The sequence below is a fragment of the Mixophyes fleayi genome, chromosome 4, assembly GCF_038048845.1.
Source record: "Mixophyes fleayi isolate aMixFle1 chromosome 4, aMixFle1.hap1, whole genome shotgun sequence".
NCBI lineage: Eukaryota > Metazoa > Chordata > Amphibia > Anura > Limnodynastidae > Mixophyes > Mixophyes fleayi.
The window spans coordinates 190,806,950-190,833,523 of NC_134405.1; the positions used below are offsets into that span (position 1 = coordinate 190,806,950).

General features: G+C 38.7%; 1 protein-coding gene across 2 annotated transcripts in view; it reads left to right on the top strand.

Annotated features, from left to right (window-relative positions):
• DOCK4 (dedicator of cytokinesis 4) overlaps window positions 1-26,574 on the top strand; it is a 276,189-nt gene that overhangs the window by 74,383 nt on the left and 175,232 nt on the right. For both annotated transcript variants that reach the window (XM_075209020.1, XM_075209021.1), the window contains exons 2-5: window positions 15,380-15,463; window positions 16,668-16,708; window positions 17,725-17,780; window positions 21,960-22,056. In XM_075209020.1, coding sequence (XP_075065121.1) covers window positions 15,380-15,463; window positions 16,668-16,708; window positions 17,725-17,780; window positions 21,960-22,056 — 278 coding nt within the window. The remainder of the gene's footprint in view (window positions 1-15,379; window positions 15,464-16,667; window positions 16,709-17,724; window positions 17,781-21,959; window positions 22,057-26,574) is intronic.

Genomic DNA, 26,574 nt, shown 5'->3' on the forward strand with positions numbered 1-26,574 from the left:
TGCCCTTAGCTCTGCCTGCTCACTGGACTCAGCTAATCTGTCTGTTTCTCTGGACTGCCTCGTGCCTCTGGCTAACTGGAACCCTGGTCCTGGCCTCACTAATCTGGTGCCCCGTGCCTCCTGGCAATTGGGTAATTCCTACTTATTCAAATGACAAATACAGTTCAAAGGCAGGAACAATACTTGGAACCTGTTGCTTCTGTGGACTATTCCTGCCATTCATCACACCTGTTAATATTTGTGTATAGGAGTATACCTGTTAACTCTGCTACTGAAATCAACATAATTCTTGAACTGAATCTTTGTTCACATATCCTGCCTTAATAAAGACACTTGGCTTTTCTACATTTGTTGCCTCTTCCTGAATTCACTAGGAATCATAACAATCTCACTCCAGAATCCAAGACTTCTCCCAAGCTGCCCCTCTTCATTGGAACAACCTCCCTCACTTCATCATCATTTATATAGTGGCGCTATAAAAATAAATGATGATGATGATCATCATTTATTTATATAGCGCCACTAATTCCGCAGCACTGTACAGAGAACTCACTCGCATAAAAACCCTGCCCCACTGGAGCTTACAGTCTAAATTTCCTACCATACATGCATATAGACAGAGAGAGACTAGGGTCAATTTGATAGCAGCTCCATCCGCCTGTCCCCTAATTTGAGCTCCTTCAAATGGGAACTCAAAACTTATCTTTTCCTCAAAGCCTACAGCCATCCACCTAATTTTCTGTCCATACTTGATAACCTTACCATCTCTCTCTCCACTCTCTTGCACTTGATCCCTTCCTCTCACTCCCTTTGTGTTTCCTGCCTCTTTGCGTTCCCTCTAGGATGTAAGCTCTTATAAGAATGGCCATCTTCCCATTTGTTTCTCTAGCTATTCTTCTGCTCCTACTTCAGTGTACAGGCTATGTTTGGAGTGTTTGAAATCCTGGTAGTATTTGTTTAATGTTCGGTACTGTTTCTACCCTGTATGGTCTTATGTCTGTCTCTGTACAGCACTGCGAGAATTTTGTGGCACCCAATAAATAAAGGATAATAGTAGTTATAACTCCAAAACACTCCCTCTCCCTCTCTTCCTTTGAAGCCCACGCCTTCCATCTCTCCTCTCCACCTTCAAGTTGGCATAATTAGCCTGTCCCTAAGGTTCACCATTGCAATTCATTGACAGCGTTGCTGCCTGGCTGCAATATTTCCTATCCAATGACACTCTTTTACTAGGTGATCTCAACATCTCTTTTCTCAACCATACATCCTCCTCCAGCTTAATACTAATCTGTTTTACCTGATCTCTTGGTACCTTCTAGTGGCAAATAGATAGCAAAAAAAGGCACTACTCTGATATATCACTGTCTAGCAGAGTCGCACAATGTCTCAGGTAGTGCGTGCAGAGGACAGAAGTGTAAAAGAGACCGAGAGAGGCACAGCAAAGAGTGCTGAGAAGCTCTATTGATGGCTGAACATGAGAGGTCTCAGACACGTGCTGAAATCGAGCCATAAATCGGGACCCTGCAATTACAAAGGCAATGCTGCTCAGTCACATATTGGTTTGGAACAAGAACAAACGTGAATATGATGCCGATGAAAACACGGAGGAGGTGGCACGTCAGCAACCAATCGATGGAAGGGAAAAAAGCAGAGCACTGTGACCGAGATAAGGATTTAGTTATTTTTGAGCAGCTATTGCTGAAGTTAATTTCGAGTTTCAAGAATGGGTGAGCGTCTACAACCTGTAATCCTCTCAAGATGCAGCCAAGCTGGCTGCTAAATATGTAGTTAATTGGCCATTGTGGAGAAGGTCTGCAGACTTAAAGAATAGCCAGAGCAGATAGCAGGAATGAGGTCCAGAAATGTTAAGGACCGAACTGGTAAGAAGCAATAGATTGCAGCACACCACAACAACCTCACTGAAGGATGCACAGAGCTGCCTGACCGACAGCACTATTTCAGATGTCACCAATCAGTTCGTGTACAAAGGGATTGCCCCAGGGGCTAAGGACCCATCTCTGGATCTCACCCTGAGATGCACACGTCTGTCTGCTGCCACGTGGACACCTCCCATGATGTGCCAGAGGTGTTAACATCAGAAGTTCACTTGGCCATGCGTGTTAGATTTTGTTCCCAAGTATCGAGTCACAAAGTGTAAATCTGTTTGGTAGATGGACAGCAAATGGACATCCCATTGGCGAGGGTGTGCTTGGACTGGGACAATGACCATAGGCTAGTGGAAGTGCTGAATTTACTCCCTGAGGATGGTATGGGAACAATTTGGGGCTAGGACATGGCAGTTATTTTGTGCGAGTGAATAGCCACAAATCAGAGACTAGATGCTAAGGATTCTGCTGTCCCCTCCTGGTCTGGTCTGGTCTATGCCGGCCATCCCATGATAGGGTTACCAGCTTTGGATGGATTTAAGAAGGGCAAAGATAGGGGTTTCAGGACAGAAAACAGATGGCACTCCCTTATTGTCCAAACTGTTCTTAATATTACTTGTGTGTTAACCATGTATGCATGTATTTTATGACTATTAGAAGTTTTAAAATGATGCCAGGTGAGTGTATGGCTATAATGGTATCCTTATAATGCAGTAACTGTATTGAGGTATTGGTATTTTGTATGCGAGAATCTCATGTTTATTAGCTTTTTTTTTTTAGGAAGCACATTCCAAAGGTGGGGATGCCGGCAATGAGTTGAGGAAGCCCTGGTAAGAGAGAACATGAGAGGTTTTTAAAGTGAGACACAGAATGCAGTGTGAGCTGCTACTGGGCTGATAGCCAACTCCTGTCAGACTGGTACAGGATCAGGCCTGTGTGGATATTGTGAAGTCTCCACGTACTTAGCTACTTTGTGTAGAGATCTAATGCTGGAAAACATTGGTGATTATGTCAATTTATGTAGTGTATCTTGTGTGAAATTGCTCTGCACATGCCCAGAATGTGTGCACACGCATATGAAACACAGTCGTAGATCTGCCTTATATAGCTGTATTAGAGGCTGGTGTAAATACGAGCTGATGATTATGACGATCGACAGCGCTAGCTGCTTGTTATTGGCTCATTTCAGTTTCACCTCTGAAACTGCTGGGTGCCTTCTTCATTGATCATGCATATTTTATAGGACTTTGTTGGTGTATTTAAATACAACAAAACCATTTTCTTACTTCTCTTCGTGCGCAAATAGGAAGGTTATATCTGCACTCTTATATGAAGCCTAATATCAAAAGCTTCTTTACCTATGAAATCAAATGTTTACAAAACTGTATTGCACCTACGACCTAGTGTATGGGGGCTTAAGTAAGTGTGCTGTAAACCTTGGTGCGTATGCTACAGATACGGAGCTGGATGCATCTTGAGATGAAGATGTGTCCAACTCCGCATATGGGCTGGAATACGCTTTTTTTGTATGCGCAAATTTGGGCCAAAAGTAGCATTCAATTCTGCATCAGTCCCATTGAGCTTTTTCCCTACCAACATGAGTACAGGAGTGAAGAGGGTGGCTTAGCAGCTGGAATTGCAAATCACCCTTGTATTGTTGCATTATTCCATCTATCTATATCTCTTTCACTCACTATTGCTTGTTGTTTTGTTTGTTTTTTAAAACACATCGATGTATCATTAACCCAGTAACCTCACACCAAACCGATCTCCCTTTTACCCTTTTCTTTCAAACTACTTAAGTCATCTCTCTAAAACAATCTTGCTCTACTTTACTTTTCTCCTATTTTACCATCTGAAATCTGGAATACTCTCCACCATTATGTGACTGCTCTTAAAAAGTGGTCCAGTTGCCACTTCTCCTTACTCAGCTTCCTGGACTCCTCTGATGGCTTGATCACCCTCTTCTCGTGCATGCCATTCACTTCATTGGCTTTGTAATACAGTTTGTTTCTGGCTCGTCTTGTTTATTGAACCACTTCAGTGTCTCTATTTCTGGCACATTCTCCACTACACTGTCACTATCTGTTGGGGTTCTACAAGGCTCTTTTCTTGGTTCCTCTGCTTTTTCTGGCTGTACATCTCTTTTCTGAGGGAAAAAATCTACTCATTTGACCTCATGGCTACGCAGATGACACACAATCTACCTTTCCTTCTGTGACCTCTCCCCTTCTCTCTGTTATCTCTGCATGAATGTCCCACTGGGCACAAATACCCTACTTTTCTAAACTTCAACCTGAGTTATGCTTTCTTCTCACCTTTATCCCCATTCCCACTAGATTATAAACCTTGAGTGGAGCCTTTTACACCCTCATTTCAAGCACATACTACTCTTGTTGTAACCGCCGTCATTTTTTATGTATTTTGTGCATTACTGTTGTGAATTTCAAATAACTAAATTAATGGAAATAATAACACTCATTCAGTGATCAAAAATGTGTTGTGAAGTGATCATTACATTGTTAAACCATTGTTTATGTGGCATATCAAGTTAATATATTTATGTTTTAAAGTACACTAACTCAATATGAACATGTCCTCTTTTCCCTCATGAATGGTATAATGTAAGAGTTTCTCTGTATGTGTACAATGCAGAGAAATTGTTGTGGAAATGCCAGCTTTTTTATGTTTTCTCTTTTTTAATGGAATAGAATGGGAAAATAGTGAGAAATATCAAAACAAAGTAGAAAAAAACCCACTAACATGTAAATGTAGAAACTATCCAGTGGGAAAGCCCTTGCTGACCATCATCTGTTTTTCCTAACACTTACTAATAAATCTGAGAGCATAATCATGTGTACCAGATACTGCAGGCAGCTCTGATTCTCTTGGCATTTTAGGGAGGCACAGGAATGTCATACATCATACTGATATATATATATATAAACATAGAAGCTGATAGCACTGCCCCGCCAGTTTGCTCACATTTTATAGATTGTTGTATTTTTTGCATGTTTCAGATGTCTGTAAATACCACAGGAGTTTTGGAATTCCGTAGTGCATTGTTGTATTGCTATGTACAAGCTCACTATCTCAGAGTAGTAAATGCGCACACACACTATATAATCTCTGAAATTTTACAATATCCCCACCAATATTAGTCTGGGAGTTTCATAGCTTAGATAAGGAACTAGTCTGCCACCTGGGAATTTTTTTCCCTAAGGTGCCCACTTCATCTATACAGTGCCTTGGGACTGCTGCTACGTGCAGCTGTTTTTCCTGGGGCTCTCACCGTCCTGTATTACAGAACCAGAAAATTAATTTTGTTAACTAATTAAGAGAACCAATCACAAGCTGCAAAATGGCTCCACGAGAGGGCATGTTGTTGTTCTTATTTGTTATTATCATGAATCATAGCTCCAGCATATTCCGTTACACTTTCCAATTGGAAACAAACACACTAATAAAATGAGACTGGGTATTACAGACAGACAGAGAGCTAAGAGGATCCTATTTGCAAGCTTAGAATCTATAGCACAATGGGAGCTTGATACATCAGGTTAATGTGTGCATATTGGTCCAGACTGGTTGCAAAGGTAGAAAGTGCTTAGTGGGCTATATGATCCAGTGAAACAGCAATGTTGTTGGTTAGGTGGTCATGGGTCAGAGGGTTCATTGAGTATAGAACATACCATTCTTGTGTGAACTGTGTATGCTAGAAGTATATAAGAGGATTTAGATATAGATTAGATGTGGAGAGCAAAGGATCGGGCTGACTCAAGGATCGCACCTAAGCAGCGAGCTATAGGATTTATTTTGTTGTCCGCAGAAATAGAAATGTCTGGTAGGTAACTTCTGTTGGTTGTTGGAATTATTATTGGCTCTGTTTTTGAAAGATTGAGTTTGAGTCAGTGAGAGAACATCCAAATTGAAATGGCAGAAAGACGCACAGTAAGGAGAGCGAACACAAATGGCGGGAAATTCGAAGAGGATAGATAAATTTGGATATCATCCGCATACAGAGGATACGGAAATGCAGAGGAACTTTTTTTTTGCCTGCGTTTTGTAAGAGAAATGGTGTAGAGACTAGCAGATGACCTAGGCCTAAGCCTTGTGGTAGTCTAACTGATAAAGGAAGCAGAGGAGGTGGTGGATCCAGAGAAATTTACACTGAAAGAGTGATTCGATAGGTAGGATGAGAACCAGGATAGGACCCTGACCTTGGGACTGGAGTGTTTATATGACAAGAGTGGTCAACAGTGTCAAATACAGCAGAGAGATCCAGGAGAATTAGAAGCGAATCATAGCCTTTAGATTGAGCAATGATGAAATCATTGACATCTTTAGCGAGTGTAGGCAGTTCTCTCAGGAAGCTTGCAGTGGCATAGGATCTGAGAAATGGGACAGTAATTTCAGACAGTGTTTAGTTAAGAATTATATATATTTTTAAGAATAGAAGAGATCACTGCATACTTGAATAATGATGGAAAGATACCAATGGAGAGAGAGATTACAGATTTTAGTTAAGGTTGGGACGAGCACAGGACACAGTGATCTACTGATATGTGAGGGTTTAGGATCCAGAGGATAGGTAGTAGAGTAGAAAGAGAAGAAAATAATAGATTATTCATCTTCATTTGTTGGGTCAAAAGAAGCGAGTGTGCCAGAGAGCGTAGGGAAAGAATTGAGCTGGCTGTTTGTCGAGAAAGAGGATGCCATTTCATGTTGGATCTTATCAATCATGTCCTTTTAAGTAGGAAGCAAGATCTTGGGCACTGATAGTAGTCTGGGGGTTTGGAAATAGAGTGTTGAGAAGAGATTTAAAATTATTAAAAAGGTGTTTGCCAATTAAACATATTTCCAATCTCCCATCAGGCTTCTAATCCCATTGTACAGAGAATTTTGATAAGTCATAGAAAGCAGTATATGTGTGGGAATCATTAGACATACAAGATTTACATCAATGACATTATGTAATTTATTGTTTCTTTAGTGTGCAACGGGTGGCATCTTACTCGACAAGGTTTTGTGAAAATGGTATTGCCATATCAGGAGAGGGGAATATATAAATTTGTGAGAGAACGTGTTTCAAAGATATAGAAATTTGTTTAAAATTAAGATTTCTGCGAGTATATGGAGTCTTGGTAGATAGTGACAGCAGATAAGTTAAAGTAATGGAAGAGTGGTTAAAGTAATGAACCTATAAGGTGTTGATCCCAGAAGGGGTAAGGAGTGTTATGAAAATCAGAAACTGAACATAGTCTAGAGAAAACAAGGGCAATGCAGGGGCAATCCTGATGAGTAGCGGAGGAATCATTCCACAGGGAGAGGGAGGATGTTAAGGAGAGTAGTTTGCAGGCACAAGTAGAATGTGGATTATCAATGGGGATGTTCAAATCATCCATAATGGTCGGGATGTTCGAGGATAAGAAGTGAGGGACCCAGGCAGAGAAATGTTCAAGAAATTGTTGGTGCATTCCAGGGGGACAATAGATCACAGCAACACACATAGTGAATGGGTTGAAAATCTGAATAGCATGTACCTCAAAAAAATGCGAACGTGAGTGTTGGGACATTTGGTGAATGTCCAATGAGGGGAAAGTAGTCCAACCCATACTACTAGGTCATGAGGTGTGAGTGAATTGTTGACCACAATGCAAAAGGGCTGCAGGTGAAGCAGTGTCTGGAAATAACAGATATATGGCTTACACAGTCAAAGCTTGAGGTTGTGTAAGATGAAAAGGTCACGTATGGAGTTATGTTTGTTACAAACAGAACGTGCATTCCGTAGGACACATTTAACGGACTTTGAAAGAGAGTGTTGATGTGACCTATGATGTGTTAGAGGTGGTCTGGATTTCTGAAGTGTTCTGAATAAAATGTACTTGTATGGGGAATGTAGAAAATATGGGCATGTTAGTAAAATATCTTCCTAGGTGGTAGTATAACTTTAACTGCTGGTGATATCTAGTTTGTAACTCAAAGGCTGTAAGCAAACTCATTATTAATAGCCAATTATTGTTGCTAAGCAAATATTGCAGATTCTTCTGAGTTTAAGTGCTTTTCTTAGCAGAAGTATATGCTCTTGATTAGCGGTGGGCAATAGGCAATTTCAAGACCGTCTCAATATCCTTTCAGGTCAAACATTCCATCCCCTCTACTCCATCTCATCTTTTTCCTGCTGCTAGCATTCACACAGCCAAAGCATCATGGTAATTATTTATTTGGATATCATCCCATGTGATATTGCTATAATTTAGAGGAGTCCCAAAGAAAAACACCCCTTATTTGGTGCAGTGGTTTAAGCAGCTATAAATAGTAGGCTGAAATCCTCTACATGTAAATGAAGCAACTACAAAAAGAGAAGAGCTCTAAAAAAAAACTATAATGGGTCAGTATATAAAATACATGTTGTTCCAATAAAAATTTAAATGTCGCTCATGAATCACCAATATGTCGATAAATGAATTTAGTATAATATATAAAAATACATGTCGAGTATAAAACAATAATGGTGAATAATAAAAACTGATGAGTTCAAACATAACATCACAGGAACTAAAGATGCAGAATAAATCTCACTAATAACATATAAAAGAAATTTAGTTTCAGTGAAAATTCATAAGAATTTGGAAATAAAGTAATCAAAGGCTTAATATCAATATAAAGCCTCCATTTGCTGCAGCTCACAATAATATACAGTCAAACTGCGTATAGTCTCAAGTTAGCCGCTTCATGGCGAGTTATAGGTAAAGATCATTAAGTTATACGTTTTATACTAGACGTGTCATTTATGTGTTATTGTATGTATTATATGTGATTTATATACTCAAATAATATATGAACGTTTTGCTGATTCGTGAGAGACCTTTACAGGGGCACAAGCAGGGGGGGTTTCTTGGTCTCCAGAAACCCCTCCCCTCCGCTAATGAAGTGCCCCAACATAAGGCACTGTACTATACAGCAGCCACGGCGCTGTCCAAGAAGCGTCTGCGACAGTTGTATACAGCACCGCAGCAGCTCTCTCTATTTTTTTGGGGGTAGAGGGGGGGAAACCCCCCTTAAAAAACCTGCGTGCGCCCCTGCTTTATATTTTTACTGGGATAACATTTATTTTATGCATTGCCCCACTATGGTTTTTTTTAGCAATGTATCTCTTGTTCTAGTTTAATTTAAGAGCACAATTTTTAATTTGGGAACAATTTTTTATAGGGAGATACAAAGCAATAAATTGATACTGCAGACCCTTGTACAGCAACTGTTATTAAATTATCCACTGTAACACTATCTAATGTCTTTTTTAATTTATGTAATTTATACTATTTACAAATGATTGTCTTCTAGAGTATTGGAGGTACCTACTTTCATGTTTTATGGAGTGCAGCGACACAAATTCATGTAGCATAATATCCTGTACTTCAAAATGTAATATATTATAAGGAGCCCATATTCTCTGTTATGAGCATCTAGTTGCTGTCCAATAACGATTGTCCACTTCCCGGTATGTGGTTCCAAAGCACAATTCGATTTATTAGCCAAAAGTAGCAGAGTAACAAGTGAGAATAAAATAAGTACAGCCGTTACTTATCGCAGGTGCTCTGGATCCAGTGTACAGTCATTCAGGTCTTGTTATGGACTGGATTAATATCAGGCCAAGTGGTCGGTTCCCACGAAGGCCTGGGCACGTGACTAGCTGAGTCAGGATCATATGATGCTTAGAGAATAAGAACACAAGGCAATGGGTCTGCTTAATATGTACTTCAATGAATATGAGCATAGTACGTGTCAACACATAACAATGCAGCAAATAGTAATGAGATGTAGAGATAAGCAGAGTATCATATATAACATTACAATGTTTAAGCATTAAGAACGGCAGTACTGCAAATCACAAGGAATATATATATATATATATATATATATATATATATGGGACATAAATGCAAGTATCAATAAAACACATAGAATATGTATTGCATCCACTGAGCACAGAAGGAGTCCACGGCTGACTACTAGCAGGTTCTGTGCACATCAGAATATGTAAGTTAGTCACGGCAGGGCGTGGCAATGGTTTTGTATTTGGCAGTAGTCAGTATGCAGCATGGATGGTGATAGCTGTGACAAGACAAGTATAGAGACCAGCAAAGTTCTGTACACAGAGATGGTGAGTAACGATGTTCAGGATACCACAGGGGTCCGGTAATTAGTAGAGATTAGCACTACAACATATATGCAAGGTAAGAGTCTGATCACAGCAAAGTGTAGAAATAGCAGCATCAGCGGAACAGTCTAGAAGGTATCAAATAAGTTCTTGAACAGTAGTATAGGTGAGATGGCAGTTCAGTATATCACAATGATGATAATCTGCACAATTGGCATAATAAACAAAGTCTTGTCAAATGATGCATAAAGATACTTGCAAACAGGAGAGTCCCAAAGATAGTGCTACCAGCACTTGGTTGATTAAGCAGGTTCAACCACAGGGAATCCAACAGGAGAGTTCAGGAATGCACAAGGGTCAGAGAATACACAGGAGTCCATGGAGTCAGGCTAGCAAACAAGTTGCACTGACAATGAGCAGGTGTCAGTGCTGAGTTTAAATAGAGCAGGTTTGAATGACCCGCCCTGAAGGTGAGTCATGTGATCCACAGGAGAACAGAGCAGACAGGGAAAGTAGCAAACCTGGACAGGATTGTTACAGGTCTGAAGGCTGTGGTCAAGTAGACTGGCTACTGGGTTCAGAGCTCCTGCTTATATACAGTCAGTGAATACAGTAAAACAATACAGATGATGTGACTTGCTTCAGGAGGGTCTAGTGTAATGCAAGTCATTGGCCAGTTCAAACGAAAATATCCAAGGGTGGGGGTCAGCTCTCCAGAAGATGCATTCTAACTTTCCAGCCAAGAATCTAGTTTAAACTAGTTTATTTACATTACACAGACAATATCATTCTAACCATTTATTCCTTATCTATAACTAGAGTACGCAATGTGCGATGCCTTCGGCGAATGAACCAGACAATTGCAGATAAATAGGGGATTAGAATGATACTAAACATGACATGTTTCCTGTAACCTGAAACTTTGATTTCAGTAACATGCATATAACTTATAATATCAACCATAAACATTGCTACATTTCGACATAAATAACTGTTGCAACTACCTTTAATATGAGCTACTTACAAATGTGTATGTTCGTGTGAATGTGTGTAAAACCTATTGTTTCCACGTGTTGCAGCTGAATACCCTCCTGCACGCCGTAGCGTGCTATACGCATAATTTTCGGACAAAGACAATCGAGTTAATGGTATAAAACAATCGAGTTGTTAGATATTAATTGAAATGACTTTATCCAATTAGCTGACTTCGACATCTCCTACTCACAATAATTACTCCCTGAAATTCGTATTCTCCCAAACTCGTCAAGTACAGACTCCACACACTTCATATACATTGCATTCACATATATACTCACCCTGTGCAACTATCCACTTGCATTATTATTATTATTATTATCATTTATTTGTTAGGCGCCACAAGATTTCCGCAGCGCCGTACACAGTACAAACAGTAGACTATACAGGGTGAAACAGTACAGAACAATAAACAAAAAATACTAATACTTCAGAAACTCCAGGCAGGCTGATGCAATAAGCACGGAGAAGAAGAACAGGTGAGGAGACAGGAGGGAAGAGGGCCCTGCTCATGTGAGCTTACACCCTAAAGGAGGGTAGACAGAACAGGCACAAGGGGAGCCAGAAGAGAGAAGGGAGAGTGAGTGGAGGTGGTGAGGTGGTCAAGTAGATGGTTGGTAAGCTTTACGGAAGAGGTGAGTTTTCAGTGCACGTTTGAAGGAGCACAAATTAGGAGAGAGACGGATGGAGCGGGGGAGGTCATTCCAGTGAAGGGGGGCTGCACGGGAAAAGTCTTGGATTCTGGAGTGGGAAGAGGTGATAAGAGTAGAGGAGAGGCGACGGTCATTGGCTGAGCGCAGAGAGCGAACAGGAGTGTGAATGGAGAGGAGGTTAGAGATGTAGGGGGCAGTAGAGTGTAAGAGAGCCTTGTACGTGGTGGTGAGGAGTTTGAAAATGATTCTGTAGGGGAAGGGGAGCCAGTGTAGGGCGAGGCAGAGAGGGAAGGCCGAAGAGAAGCGGCGTGAGAGGAAGATGAGTCTTGCGGCTGCATTTAATATAAAGCGGAGGGGGGAGAGATGGGAGTGGTGGAGGCCAGTGAGGAGGAGGAGGTTGCAATAATCCAGGCGGGGGAATAATCCCAATCCTCCTGCACTGTCCCTTAGTCATATACTGCCCACACTAATTAACTGCCCGCACCGTAGGTGAATTCCCAGCCTTCTACATGGACCAAAATACTGTATAAAAAAGAAATAGCTGACTCTCAGAACTAAATAGAGCATACACCACACTAGCAATGTAAGAAATCCAGACTTCCTGATAGAAAAAAAATAAAATTGGTAAGCTTATATAATAAAAAAAACAAAGTGTTAATTTGGCTCAATGTTGGCCCAGTGCTATAGGCTGTAATATTAGCTCAGGCTGTAATGTAAAATGCACAGAAAATGCTGTGTGTGTAAATAAAATTATATTTGTAAATAAAATGTCATATTGTAATCATTCAAGATTAGTATAATAATTTGTTTTACACAAATAAAGGTTATTCGTTATTCGATGTACCAGTTACAGCAGGATGTATCATGTTGCTAGGTAACAAAGCTCACCAATGTAATTTGTAAATATAAAACCAGTCATGTGATAGTTCTAATTAACACTACAACACAGGCAATGACATATTTAATGACTAATTCAGAAGGAGACAGAAATATGGCCAATGTTACATTTTAGCCGAATGTTTGTTTGTTTTTTTCTTATGTAATTAGGATAAGAAACAGAACTTAGGTACACTGTTATGTGTTGGAGAGAGCTATTAAAACATATTTGCGATATTACTCTGCCCACCAGGTAAAATGCTGAATGCAGAGGAATTTATATGTAGAAGGAGACAATTATTAGCTTAGAGTTGCTTGACTTTTGATCAATGATTTGAGTCATATGTGAAAATCTTTGCAGTATCGTGCAGGCATGTGTGTGTGTGTGTTAAAAATATGGAGTTATTTTCTTGTAAACCTTTGCACTGAATTTTTTTTTCTTTGACAGTTATACTATTTTCTTCAATGGAATAAAATTAGAGTAATTGTAGGGTATTTTATGACCTGTGCTGTAGTTTATTACATAATAAAAGTGAACAACTTGTTTACCCCAAATGCTTCGAATGACATTGTAGTATTGTGTGAGTTTGATACACAATGGGTTGCAATTAAAGGAAGGCATGCCATAAAACAAGTTGTGATAAAATGTATGGCATTGTGATTTTATTTTTATTTTTTTAAAAAAGTTCCTTTGTTGAATAGAGTTAGGTGAGAAAGCAGAGCATTAAAAATAATAATAAGAAACTGTTTAGGCATATATATTACTGAGGAGCAATTTAAAACTGGCATTAACTTGGGTTAAACTTAGTCCTCCTTTTTGGCAGGTACTAATGACTAGGCTTTAATGCTTACTAGCTATCCTAAGAAATCAGTACAAAGCAGTTGCATTTGGTGTGTGTTGCTGACATCTACAGTTTTTTTTTTTTTCTCATTTCCAAGGATTACAACACTTCTAAGAATTCTTGTTCGCCTAGTATGGGTACTTACTGTGTCTGATATTTTCAGATTAATTTGCTGCTCACAATTGTCAAATTAAAGAGTACTATCTCTCCTTGTATAGTAGATGAGCTATATTTACTCTGAAAATCATAAAAAAATGCTATCACATTTAAGTCAATTGCAAAATAAAAAACCTTTTTTTTTTCCTTATTAGATCTATGATTTCCTAAAACCCAAATCCCAATACTTTAAAAAAAAAAAAAGAAAAAAAGACTTCTTATTTATTTTTTAGAAATCCTATTTATCCACAGTAAAGCTCCCCAAACAAATGTAGCAAATAACAAACTACTTCTCATCTACAAGTAAATATACATAGTTCTAGAGTAAAAGTGAACACATCCATTGCGTGAATTTGGTATTATTACAATGTCTTTATTTTACTTCTGAATTGTGATTTATAATCTATTGGGCACTACATCACTGGAAATGTAATGTACAATATAATTCTCTACCTTGTCAGTAAATATCAGTAATAATCAAATTGTTCTCTTTAAGTCAGTCAGATTTGTGTGCATTTCATGTTACTTATTTTCAATATCTTTTTATTGCTTAGTCATCCAAGGTATTTTAAATATTCATGGTAAACTGGCACATTGTGTTTTGACACCTGGAATCAATACCTGCTCTAGGCTTTTATTAAGCTGCAAATGTAACATCTGCTACCCATCCAGTATTGTGCTGTAGCTGGTTTGCATTGTGGAGTATCTAATAACTGCACGCAGCCTCAGGCCACGTTGTCCATAGTCCATCCAGAGTCTGTCTTGCAGCATATGGTTCTGCTGCAGACGTTAGAATACTTAAGAATCCATTTGTAATTAACTGCCAATGAACAGCAATACGTAGTATTACCCCTGTCGGCGTTTAACACATTTTTCAAATGTAACAGTCCAAGAAACAGTCTGATGGCACATTGCCTTGTAGTGGAATAAACTTCTGAATCCAAAGTATGGAATAGCTGTATTTAGAAAGTGTAAATCAAGTTTATTAGGTGTGCGCATTGGTTTCCAGGCAACATTCTAGATTCCCCAATGGTCCCTTCCGCCAGAGGGAAGGGACACCTGATAGAATATGGTCATGGGTAAAAGCTGTCTGTTTCGTGTTTCCTCTCATCATTAATGTGTGAATTTTATTACTATTCACAGGAAGGAAAACTGATCATATTCAGTGGAAATTACAAAATATTTTATTCTCTATATTTTATACAGCCATCTAATTATGAGAAATGATTTGTACTGAGGATAAGCGGTAATAAAGAGGATAAATGATAATAAAGTCAGAGAGACTATTGTTCGTTTCTCTGAATCTCTGGTAAACAGGTTAGGGAGAAGCTCAGCTCAAGATATTCATTTTTTTCAAATCAATAAAGTAATATTTGCATTACTGGTACTTTCCTGTGTTTATGATCCATTGATGATGAAAAATATGACTACTGCTTGAGCCATTTGAGCTGATGCTGTCCCGATAGTAGTGTTTTCAATGTGCTGGGAAGTTTTGGGCTTTTATTGCTTTCGATAACAGAAACCTATTACCATTGTATTGTGAATTATGCTGCCTGCAGCTCATCTCTTTTATGGTAGATTGCGTACACATCCACTGCTTCCGATCCCACAGTTCTGCTCATTGTGTAGTATCGTGTGACAAAGTGGCAGGACAAATTGAAAGACAAACTGTAATTGCTATTCTTAAGAAGTTGAGAAAAATGTTGTTTGTAAATTGAAATATCAATATCCAGAAATGAATTTAACTGAATGTACACTTTTTTTTTCTAGTGGTTGCCAGCTTCCGAGGGACGAATGCATATGGCTTAACATTAGAGATTGGGGACACTGTTCAAATTCTAGAGAAAAGTGAAGGTGAGATGAATCAGTTGACTAATGTAAAATGTGCCATGTTTTGTACTAGAACAGTTTGGGGATACACATGTGTAGATTGCATGCTCCGTTATGGGGTACAAGTATACTTTTACCATGGTCTGTACTGTGTCTTGGTAAAACCAGGTATAGAAGAGTACAAAAACATACTTGCAATAAAACAATAGTAATAACTTAATGAAAGTATATTTCTATTAAAACCAGATTAATTCATACTTATTTACTTTGGATAGACAGGGCCTAGATCACAATTCCACTGGATGTCATTCTTGCTCCCATCATACATAACTTTAATGAGAAATTCTTGTTTAACAGAAGGAGAGGATGCAGGGACATATAGTATTAGGGATATACAGTATTATGACTAGGGAATGTGAAAAAAGTTCATTATCAAAGGTTTACTATTCTTTCAAATCCGCAAAGGCTTTTATAATTAGATCAGTGGAAAAAGGGTGCCTTCAGACCATAAAATATATTTTGCAATTACATAATCATGATCTATGAAACATTAATAACTATGTCTTAAATCAATGACATTAAGAGGAATGATTCAATTAGGAGTAATCGTTCTTTTGTGGTCTCGCATATTCTTTTGCCCCTTAAATTATAGGCAATCATGGGACATACTGTGTGATCAAATATGCTTAATTCAAAACTTACTGATTTAAGCATATTTTAGCACATGATCTGTACCGCAAAAATAATGTGCGAGGCAACAACGAATACCTCGCTTCTAATTAAATCGCCTCTAGATAAATGGTAAAACATCTCCATGTGACATTGATACATGCGTTGAAGGTTTGGTAAATGTGTGCATTTCACATTGAAGCTAATGGATCATACCCATTGGCAGCTTTTAAATGTATTTTACATGTGTTTATAGCATGTAAACAGGAATGACCGTCACAGCCATTACCACACCTTCTGTGCATTATAGTAGCGTTTTTCTGAGCTAATAATTTTTAGTGTTTGTCTTTATTGCATGTAAACCCATTGGGAAACCTACTGAAGCCTCTATAATGCTGGTAAAACGCTGTGCACAGGAAAAAAAGTTTCATATATACGTAAGGTGCCTTAGGGGTTGAGCTGTAAATGTATCAAATGTAAATTTAAGTGCTATTTTTAAATGTATACTTTCCTAAGCAAAGAGAAAAATTGCAGCATTCTTCTTCATATTTTCCCGCAGGCTGGTACAGAGGCTTTGCCCTAAAGAATCCAAATGTCAAGGTATTGTCATTTTAATGTAAATGTTTCACTGCCTGTTTTCGCATTCCCGCTGTATCATTCTAACATTATGTTTTGCTCATATGAATACATATTTTATGCATTTTAAATTTATAGCAATATAAAACTTTCAAATAAGATTCCTCATGGCATGGTTTAGTGATGGCTGTGTAAGACAATAGTGTAGTATACACCAGAGAACAACCACGTGCAAGTGTTATTAGACTGTACATAGTTACAAATATAATGGGTGGAGATGTTGGCAAAATTAAAATAAATAACTTGAACTGGCTAAACTGGTGTTCAAAGAAGAATGTAAGGAGGGTGTGTTTTTTTTATTTTGTTTTTTCTTTTTGGCTCATACTAAAGTTTAAGAAATGTCAAGTGTATTCATTCACACATCTCAAAGCTTCCTTGGAGCCTAGTGTACTTAATGAGCGTTCCCATAGAACACCATTATATTTTCTAGAGCACTCTGAATGCTTGAGGCAACATAGAAATTGATACAAAATGATATCCGGAAATGTGTGTATAGACCACTCCCTTTATTTTTTGGACTATTCGCATTAAAGCATGACCCTAAGAACAGACGTTAAATTCGGTATAGCCAGTGTTCACCAGTTGCCAGTAAGCTGCCCCAGTGTATTGAGATGTTTCTGAAACAATGGACTGTACAATCCACACAACATATTTAGCTAATGTGGGACTTATGTAGTTTAATTTTTAGTATTGAGCAGAATGCGTAAAAAAAATAATTATTTGCTTTTTCAGTGCTTCATTTATTTCTGTTCTCCCTCAAGGGTCACCTCCCAAAACTGTACCCTTTGTTAATCTTTATATTACTGAATTCAATTATGCTGATCTCATTGAAAGTATACATTTGTGTGATCTCAGGGTGCAAGCCTAAGTGTTTGTCGTCTTTATTTCTTATTGTATTTATTTATTTTGAGCCTGAGTGAAATCTCTTGAAGCTTGTATTGTGCATTTGTTTGTTACCTTCATTTTTAATCTCTTTCTAGGGTATTTTTCCTTCAAGTTACGTACACCTCAAGAATGCTTCTGTAAAAAACAAAGGGTATGTATATTTTGTGCACACTATTTTTGTTTCCTGCATACATCTAGCGTTACATTTAATTTCTTGGAAATATTGAAGCATTGTGGAAGTCTTGACATGTTGTTCCATTTGCAAAAGGCTTTGTTTCCTTTCAAACAGAACAGGTATGACTCATAGCTGCCCCTGCAGTACTCTCCGACTAGTACTGCTCTAACTTCATATTGCCTTTTGCCTTACACACCAATGAAAATTTGAAGTACAGCTCAAATTAATCTATTTATTTATTTTTTTTGTTTTATTAACACGTCTGGAAAAAGAAAAATTAGAATGTCATGCCCATTAATGATTATGATCAGAATCGATTTTATCTTTTCTGCTGCCTGAGGTGTGAACTTACATTGTGCCCGCCCTCAACCTTATTCAGCATCATATTAATAATATGCTACCACTATCATTAAGGTCCAGTAATGTTATCAATAGTAGCGCTATGTCATTGATCTGTTCAGTAGTAGTGCCCTGTAATATGCCACTATTGGTAATACCGAGAAACATGCCAGCAGAAGTTGTATGCCAGCAGTATTGCCCAGTAATATGCCATCAGTAGAATTTATATGCCAGTAGCAGTTAATCCGTAATAAGTTATTAATCTGGAATAGTCCAGCAGCAGTAGTTATATACCAATACAAAACACCCAGTAGCAAGCCAGCAAGCATATGATTAATATGCCACTAGTGATACTTATATACATATAGTAACTTTGTAATATACTGGCAGTAATGGCATAGCTGCATATGTTGAGGATGTACTTAGTTGCATTAAAAAAGATGAACTGCCACTGCTACTCCTCATACATGCAACTATTTCTCAGTGCCTCACGGATCCTGTCTTGCGATATGTTTATTAAACTAGAGCTAACAATATTTATGCTTGTGCAGCAGCTTCCTGGTTCAGCTCCATTTAAGTAAACAGCTTATAGGAGCAGGCTCTAGTGGTACTTGACAGTATGAGGAGGTCCTACTAAATATGTCCAAAATCTGGGAACCAGCATTAACATTTCTAAGCTGTCATATCTGGTTCCCAGTTTAATACCATGGGATATATCTGGTGACCAGTCTACCAGGCAGACCCCATATCTAGTGACCAGTCTACCAGGCAGACCCCATATCTGCTGGCCAGTCTACCAGGCACTTCCATAACTGATGCCAGATGTTCATTAGAGAGGAAAAATTGCGGCTTGTTTTAGTGTAACACACCTTTACTCCAGCACTCTAAGGGGTGTTGTGGAATGTTTACTGTATCTTCTCACTGCTCTCAATAATGCTGTGCCTCCACTGATGCCTCCATCTGTGGCTTATCGGGGATGTGGATAGTGACTTCTTTCACCAGGGGACGACTCGAGAGACCTCTTGTGCTGTCCTTGATGTGGCTTGTGTAGTGTACAACAAACACACATTTTCTTAAAAACCACATTGGTATGTTTATTAAAGGGAGCAATTTGGGAATGGAGGGTAATAAATCAAATTGGGTTGGGTACAGTATGGCGATGGTGAATCTATCGCACCAAAGCGTTGACAGATTCATTTTGTAAACGTTTGAAATTTTGACAATGTGTCTGTTGGCAGCAGTAATGTTGACATTCAAATGGCAGGGTCAGCTGACCCATTGTCTGACCCACCAGCATTACAGCTGCCGGACCCACTGGCATTCTGGTACAAGATAGTTAATATTTAAAACAAAAAACATGCACAAACATTAACCTGAAACCAACGGCGACTGTAACTGTGGCGGGTCAGACGGCTGCCGCTGGCATTGCCCTTTGAATGTCGACATTGTGTCGGTCAACATTACTACTGACGACAGTCACAATGTCCACATTTTAAACATGTTGACAGTCCTACCATTCACCATTGCCGGAAAAACTACATTCCAATCAAATGGTGGTTGTCAGCATTAACTGTACAAACACAGTAGAGCTGATTCACATGGACAATGCACATTAACAATAGTGAATATGGACTCGCAAAAGCAAACTTTTTTAATATTGTAAATGCAAGTGTCTCTGGCAGTGGTGGATTCACCCTCATGCACAACTAATCACACAGACCTAAACTCTCAGACTCACGCCACACTGCTATGGCTAGCTAAGCAATTACTAAACAATATTAATACAGTTTGGTACCATATGTGCACATGTTTAGTCGGTAATCCGGTTTACATATGAACATCTACACTTGTAGATAATTATATTTAGATTGGCAGTTCTAATAATGGTGGACAGGATGGTGAACACGGTGTCAAAACTGTACAGCTATGATCCCATGTGTTTAAGTCTCTAATGTCCCTTTTGTGGAATTGTTTCTCATTTTATTGGATCTCAGTTGTGTGAACAGGTGGTAGTATGTATCATTTTCTTTACACTTCACAATGTATTACATAAAGTATACTTACCTGTCAATCCCACAGCCTCTGTGGATGTGGCATGCTGGGGTTTTTACTCTTGGCAGGCCTCCACTTACTTGATATCCTCCCCTCTCACATGCAATTCACCAAGGTCATGAGCCTCCCTCTCTCACCAGTGGCTCACTTGAAAATCTCCCAGTAGAAAGGTAGTCACAAGCTCCACAATGCTGATAGGCTGCAGTTAAAACATTCCCCACGTTCAGAGCAGCAGTGTGTAGTTTCTGTCCTCGACACTCACAGACTCTGGTATATCTTTTAAGTGATCTCCCCCTGTCTCCTCAAAGGGATATCTCTGGGTTCTCAACTCTTCCAGGGTGTGATGAACGACCTCCTTTTGTAGCATCTCTCTGGTTTCTCTAATCGCCCATGGGCTGGCAGCTTAGTACTTGCTGCTCTCACGAATAGCACAGACTCCCATTTGGGCTTTTGGGTGCCTCTCTGCACCACTCTCTCCTGGGCCCCTTTGTCTTTCTGTTTCTCCTTTGTGCCTGCGGGAACTTTCATTTACTTCCAGCGTGCGACTCTCTCTGCTCAGGCCCCCGCACAGTCTCTCCCTCCTGGTGAACTCTGCCTCTTGTCACTGGTGGGGCATGATTATTTCTAACATTGGGGGCGTTTATATTACATAATTGCAGAATATGGCTTGATAAATTTCTAAACTTTTGCGACCACCATCACAAATACTAGTTGATACTGTTTAAGTAGATCTTTTAATTAAAGCACAATTTTGATGTTTACATCATACACCTTGTATGCCTGCTCCACTGATTGATAATGTAATATATATGCTCCACAGAGAGAAAAGAAATGGTCATCAGTGTGCCATCAAACATTTTTTTTTATGGAAAATGATCTGAATCCAAATTGTTTTTTTGTTTTGTTTGTAGATACTATTAATGCATACTTTCTTAACAAGCAAGTTTTTTATTGATTTAAAGTAATAGCCTATATTGATACAGCAAGTACTCTCCTTGAGGCCTTATCTGATTGTTGACTATAACTGAATGTTATTGATTAAATATTCTTTGCAATATGTTGGCATTGTATAAACAAAGATTCATAAATAATAACATTGATAGGGGTTCCTAGGCTACTGGCTTTAGGGCTTATCTCTCCAATCTTTGGCTTCCAGCTAATGGCAATAGGTATTCTTGTTCACAAGAGTGCTAATTCTAAGAATTATAAACTCCTGACTGTAGTTAGCAGTGAGTCCTTTACATTTCTTATCCAAAATGGAATGTGCTTTCTCTGAGCACGTTTCTAGTGTACTCTTGGGACATAATATTTTAAGGATGCTTTATGCATCATAACAAACTGCAGAAGAATGAATAAACTGGTTCACCATTACTTGCTGACTCCCACCTATACAGTATGAAATACTTTAAATAATCATTAAAAAAGTTTGATGGAAAAAACATCCATGTTGTAAAACTCGCAACATCTCTATTTTGCATGATTTCCATATTACATATTTAAAAACATTTATATCTGTATTGTGCGGTGGTAAATTCACTTTTCACAGTGCTGGTCCTGTCTCAGTAGGGAGATGAGGAGAGCATCACTGGTCCCTTAAAGACATTTGGAGATCAAGTTTCTAATTCGGTCTTCAGCAGCCATTATGTTCCCTCTCATAATGTTCTTTGGACATTTTACTATATATTTTTAATTCACTTGATATTATATGATGAATGTCATATGTTAGAAGTTCGTACATTACATTTAATTCTTTTGTTTTCATAGGCAATTTGAGATGGTACTTCCTACAGAAGATGCTGTTATTACAGAGATGACCTCAACGCTCAGAGACTGGGGCACAATGTGGAAACAACTTTATGTGGTGAGAAGTCCTGTACTGCTGAGAATCTAAGATGAATCTCTGCCAGAATAATAATATATCCATTGTTGGGATAAATTCTGTAAAATATATATAGTAGCTATCAACCTGCAATACCCATATTTTTATTATCTTTACTAATTTCATTCTATAGTAATACTCTTAATTACATAGTACACTTGCCATCGAGAAGTTTTCAGTTGCATCAATGAAGACACATTGAATGCTCTGTTAAAGCATAGACTAATTGCCATGCTTTAACTTGTGTTTAACTTGCTTTCAATACTCCTATACGAGACCTTACTGTTGTTTGATAATTATAATGCAGAAACTGCTTGATAATATACTTTTTATTTCCATTTAAAAGAAATAATGAAAATGTATTCAGCAGTTTTGAAAGTGCTCATGAAGATAAATTTTGTTGTAAGGTATCGATTTATTGACTCTAGTAAGAAAATATTTATGGGCAAAGTTAATTCTTGAAATGGTGATAAGAAATGGCAGCATACCAGTCTGTAAAGGGGTTGATTAAAACTACAACTATTGTAACATTTTCTATAGAAAGCTTTCTTATAAAAAAAAATAATTACATAACCTATGATTGGGCCTGATAATGCATCAAAAATGTAACAAGGTACCCAATGTATTCAGCAGAAAACATAGAACAAATTGCATGTTATGTGCATGATAAGAGACGGGTGGCAAACAATAAATCTAGTTCTGAATTGGAAAAGTTACCTGGTAATCCACCGCTAAATGTCAGTAACAAAATAGAAATTCTGAATAGTCTTGCACTTCAGATTTGAATCCTGTATTAAGCACACCAAATTCACATGAAACCATGACTGTTACTAGACATATACAGAGCTGGTGTTTTTGTACAAACATACAAGTATAAATATACAATTTTTGTTTTCAATATTTGAACTGAAGCATATAATAAACAATGTATGAACGTGGAGTATAACATTACGCATAGAGATGGGCGGGTCCGGTTCTCCGAGAACCGAACCCACCCGAACTTTGGGTATCCGAGTACCGAGCTGAGCAGCTCGGTACTCTCCCGCCAATTCCGAATCCAAATCGAGGCCGAACGTCATTGTGACGTCGTCGGATCTCGGGACTCGGTTCTCGCGATACTTCAACTTTATAAATACACGCCTCCACAGCAATCCATCGCCATTTGACAGAGGGAGAGAGCAGGGTGTAGTCATAGGCTAATTAGAGCAGGGACAGAGAAAGAATACAATATTGTTCTTGCAATTGCTCTAACCAAAATCGCTAGTGCAGAGAGGAGGATAGAGGTTTATTATTTTTTCTTCATATTTGGCACTCCCCAGCGCTTTTGGGTTGTCCCCCATAATTGTGCATTAATATTTCTGGCTGTCAAAAGTCATATCTGTCAGCAGTATCTACTCAATAAATGTTAGCACTCCTCAGTGTTTTTGGGGTGTCCTCTCTAATTGTGCATTAATATTTCTGGCTGTCAAAAGTCATATCTGTCAGCAGTATCTACTCAATAATTTTAAGCACTCCTCAGTGTTTTTGGGGTGTCCTCTCTAATTGTGCATTAATATTTCTGGCTGTCAAAAGTCATATCTGTCAGCAGTATCTACTCAATAATTTTAAGCACTCCTCAGTGTTTTTGGGGTGTCCTCTCTAATTGTGCATTAATATTTCTGGCTGTCAAAAGTCATATCTGTCAGCAGTATCTACTCAATAAATTTTAGCACTCCTCTGTGTTTTTGGGGTGTCCTCCCTAATTGTGCATTAATATTTCTGGCTGTCAAAAGTCATATCTGTCAGCAGTATCTACTCAATAATTTTAAGCACTCCTCAGTGTTTTTGGGGTGTCCTCTCTAATTGTGCATTAATATTTCTGGCTGTCAAAAGTCATATCTGTCAGCAGTATCTACTCAATAAATTTTAGCACTCCTCTGTGTTTTTGGGGTGTCCTCCCTAATTGTGCATTAATATTTCTGGCTGTCAAAAGTCATATCTGTCAGCAGTATCTACTCAATAAATGTTAGCACTCCTCAGTGTTTTTGGGGTGTCCTCTCTAATTGTGCATTAATATTTCTGGCTGTCAAAAGTCATATCTGTCAGCAGTATCTACTCAATAATTTTAAGCACTCCTCAGTGTTTTTGGGGTGTCCTCTCTAATTGTGCATTAATATTTCTGGCTGTCAAAAGTCATATCTGTCAGCAGTATCTACTCAATAAATTTTAGCACTCCTCTGTGTTTTTGGGGTGTCCTCCCTAATTGTGCATTAATATTTCTGGCTGTCAAAAGTCATATCTGTCAGCAGTATCTACTCAATAATTTTAAGCACTCCTCAGTGTTTTTGGGGTGTCCTCTCTAATTGTGCATTAATATTTCTGGCTGTCAAAAGTCATATCTGTCAGCAGTATCTACTCAATAAATTTTAGCACTCCTCTGTGTTTTTGGGGTGTCCTCCCTAATTGTGCATTAATATTTCTGGCTGTCAAAAGTCATATCTGTCAGCAGTATCTACGCAATGGATTCAAAGCAGTCCACATATGATCTAAATGAGCAACCAGGTTCTGTCACCAGTCCTGATGTTAGTGTTCCCAGTACGTCATCTGGCCAAGGCGATGTCAAACAACAGAGTGTTTTCAAATTAGTGCAAAAAACAAAAACCAAAAAAAAATTTACTGTATTGAAGCGAAAAAGAAGTGTAACTGAGCAAAAGTTAAGTGACGATAAAAAAAAAATTGCAAGCATGCCATTCTACACACGCAGTGGCAAAGAGAGAATGAGGCCTTCACCTTTGGCTATTAGTGGCAGATCCCAAAAAGTTACCCAGCCTACAATTGGTGCACAACTACTGTTACGCGTCAAAGCCGAGCTGCAAGATAACAGTGAGGCATTACAGGAGAATATTTGCTCTGATTCACAAATGACAACAATCCCTGTGGAGAGTCCATCCAACAGTGGGATGTCTAATCGTGACCATTCTGTTAGTCTACCCATAAAGAAGGGCCCTTTCAGCAGTTCTGCTGATATGTGCCTGAACAGCCCGAGTGTAGCCGGTGATACACCAAGTGAGGATGACACTTTGTCTTTAGAAGAGGATGTGGGGGAGATTTGGGTATCCGACGATGAGGATGCGGTTGATTGTGTAAGTCCTGCAGCAGTGTGGCACCAGTGGGAGCAGTTCTGGCATGTGAGGTTCTGGCACCAATATGCACTTTCCAAACACAAGCAGGGATGACGCAGGGGGCAGACCACAACAGTTTGACATCTGGGCTGGTTTGAAGGATTTGTCAAAAAAATGTGTGACCTTGACCATAATTCCAACCAATCCTACTATTAACATGCAAAGGATGGTGGAGGGCCTATCAGGGATTAAACTGTATTTTTCATAATTTTCACTAATAATGTTTGGGTGTAATATACACCCAAAGACGAGTGCTCAATTGCTAAGAGTCATTGATGGAGAGGAAGACAAGCAGGCTTGTCTGTAGAATTTGCAGGCAAATTGTGCTGCGTTATATAGGTAACACCCAAAGAGAAGAGCTCCATTGCTCCATTGCTAATTGTAATTGCTGAAATAGAAATAATAGGGCTGACAGTCTTGGTCTAAATCTGCAGTTACATTTTATTGTACCATAGCTCACTGCGAAACTGGAGAGGTGGCAGGGTTTAGTGATAATCTTCCTCCAACAATACTAATTCATCCCAATATCCCAATATCATAGAAGTCTGTGTAGTATGATGTAATTGCTGATAATGGCCTTCCAAAGGGAATGACTAGTTGATTTTAGGGCAGAGCTGTCACGGTTTTTGGGCAATTCTTTTACAGCACAGCAAATATCAAAATGTTTAGCGGACTCATCTGCATCACCACTGGGTGTCTTGGGAAAGCAATTTCTTTTACTACAAGCAGTTGCCAGAGAAACTGAAGGAGAAGACGTCCCAACAAGATGTTGATAAGTCTGGGATCCTTGCAAAGAAAATTAAGTATTTCATCTACAATTAAAATATAGTTAGCACATTTACTTTGTTTTATTGCACACTATAATTTTATGTAGCACCTTTTCAAAATCTATTATTAAGGCAATCACTTGACTCAAGCTAACCGTGTCTGCACTTTCTTCACAGGTAACTACTTCGCTGGACTAAAGTATATTCCCCTCAAATGCTAATCTTCTTGCAGCTGCTGTATTCTCCTACATGCTGTTGCAGAAACCACAAATTGACCCTAAATGTTTATGGACACAAACAGCATCTCCTGCATGTCATTTTTCAAAAGTTCTGTAACACCAAGTTGATAGTGTGTGCAAAACAGGAAATGTGATGGAATTCAGCCCCGCTGTAATGCTGGACCAATATTGGGGTCGTAATCAGAAATGACATATCCTCAGGAGACTCCAAGCAGGATTAGCCATCTTTCAATGACATCCCTTAGTTTTTGGAACAGTTTGTCAGCTGTATGCCTCTTAGTGAAGCTGCTGATACACAGAGTAGCCTACTTCTCAAAAATGTGATGTACCTGG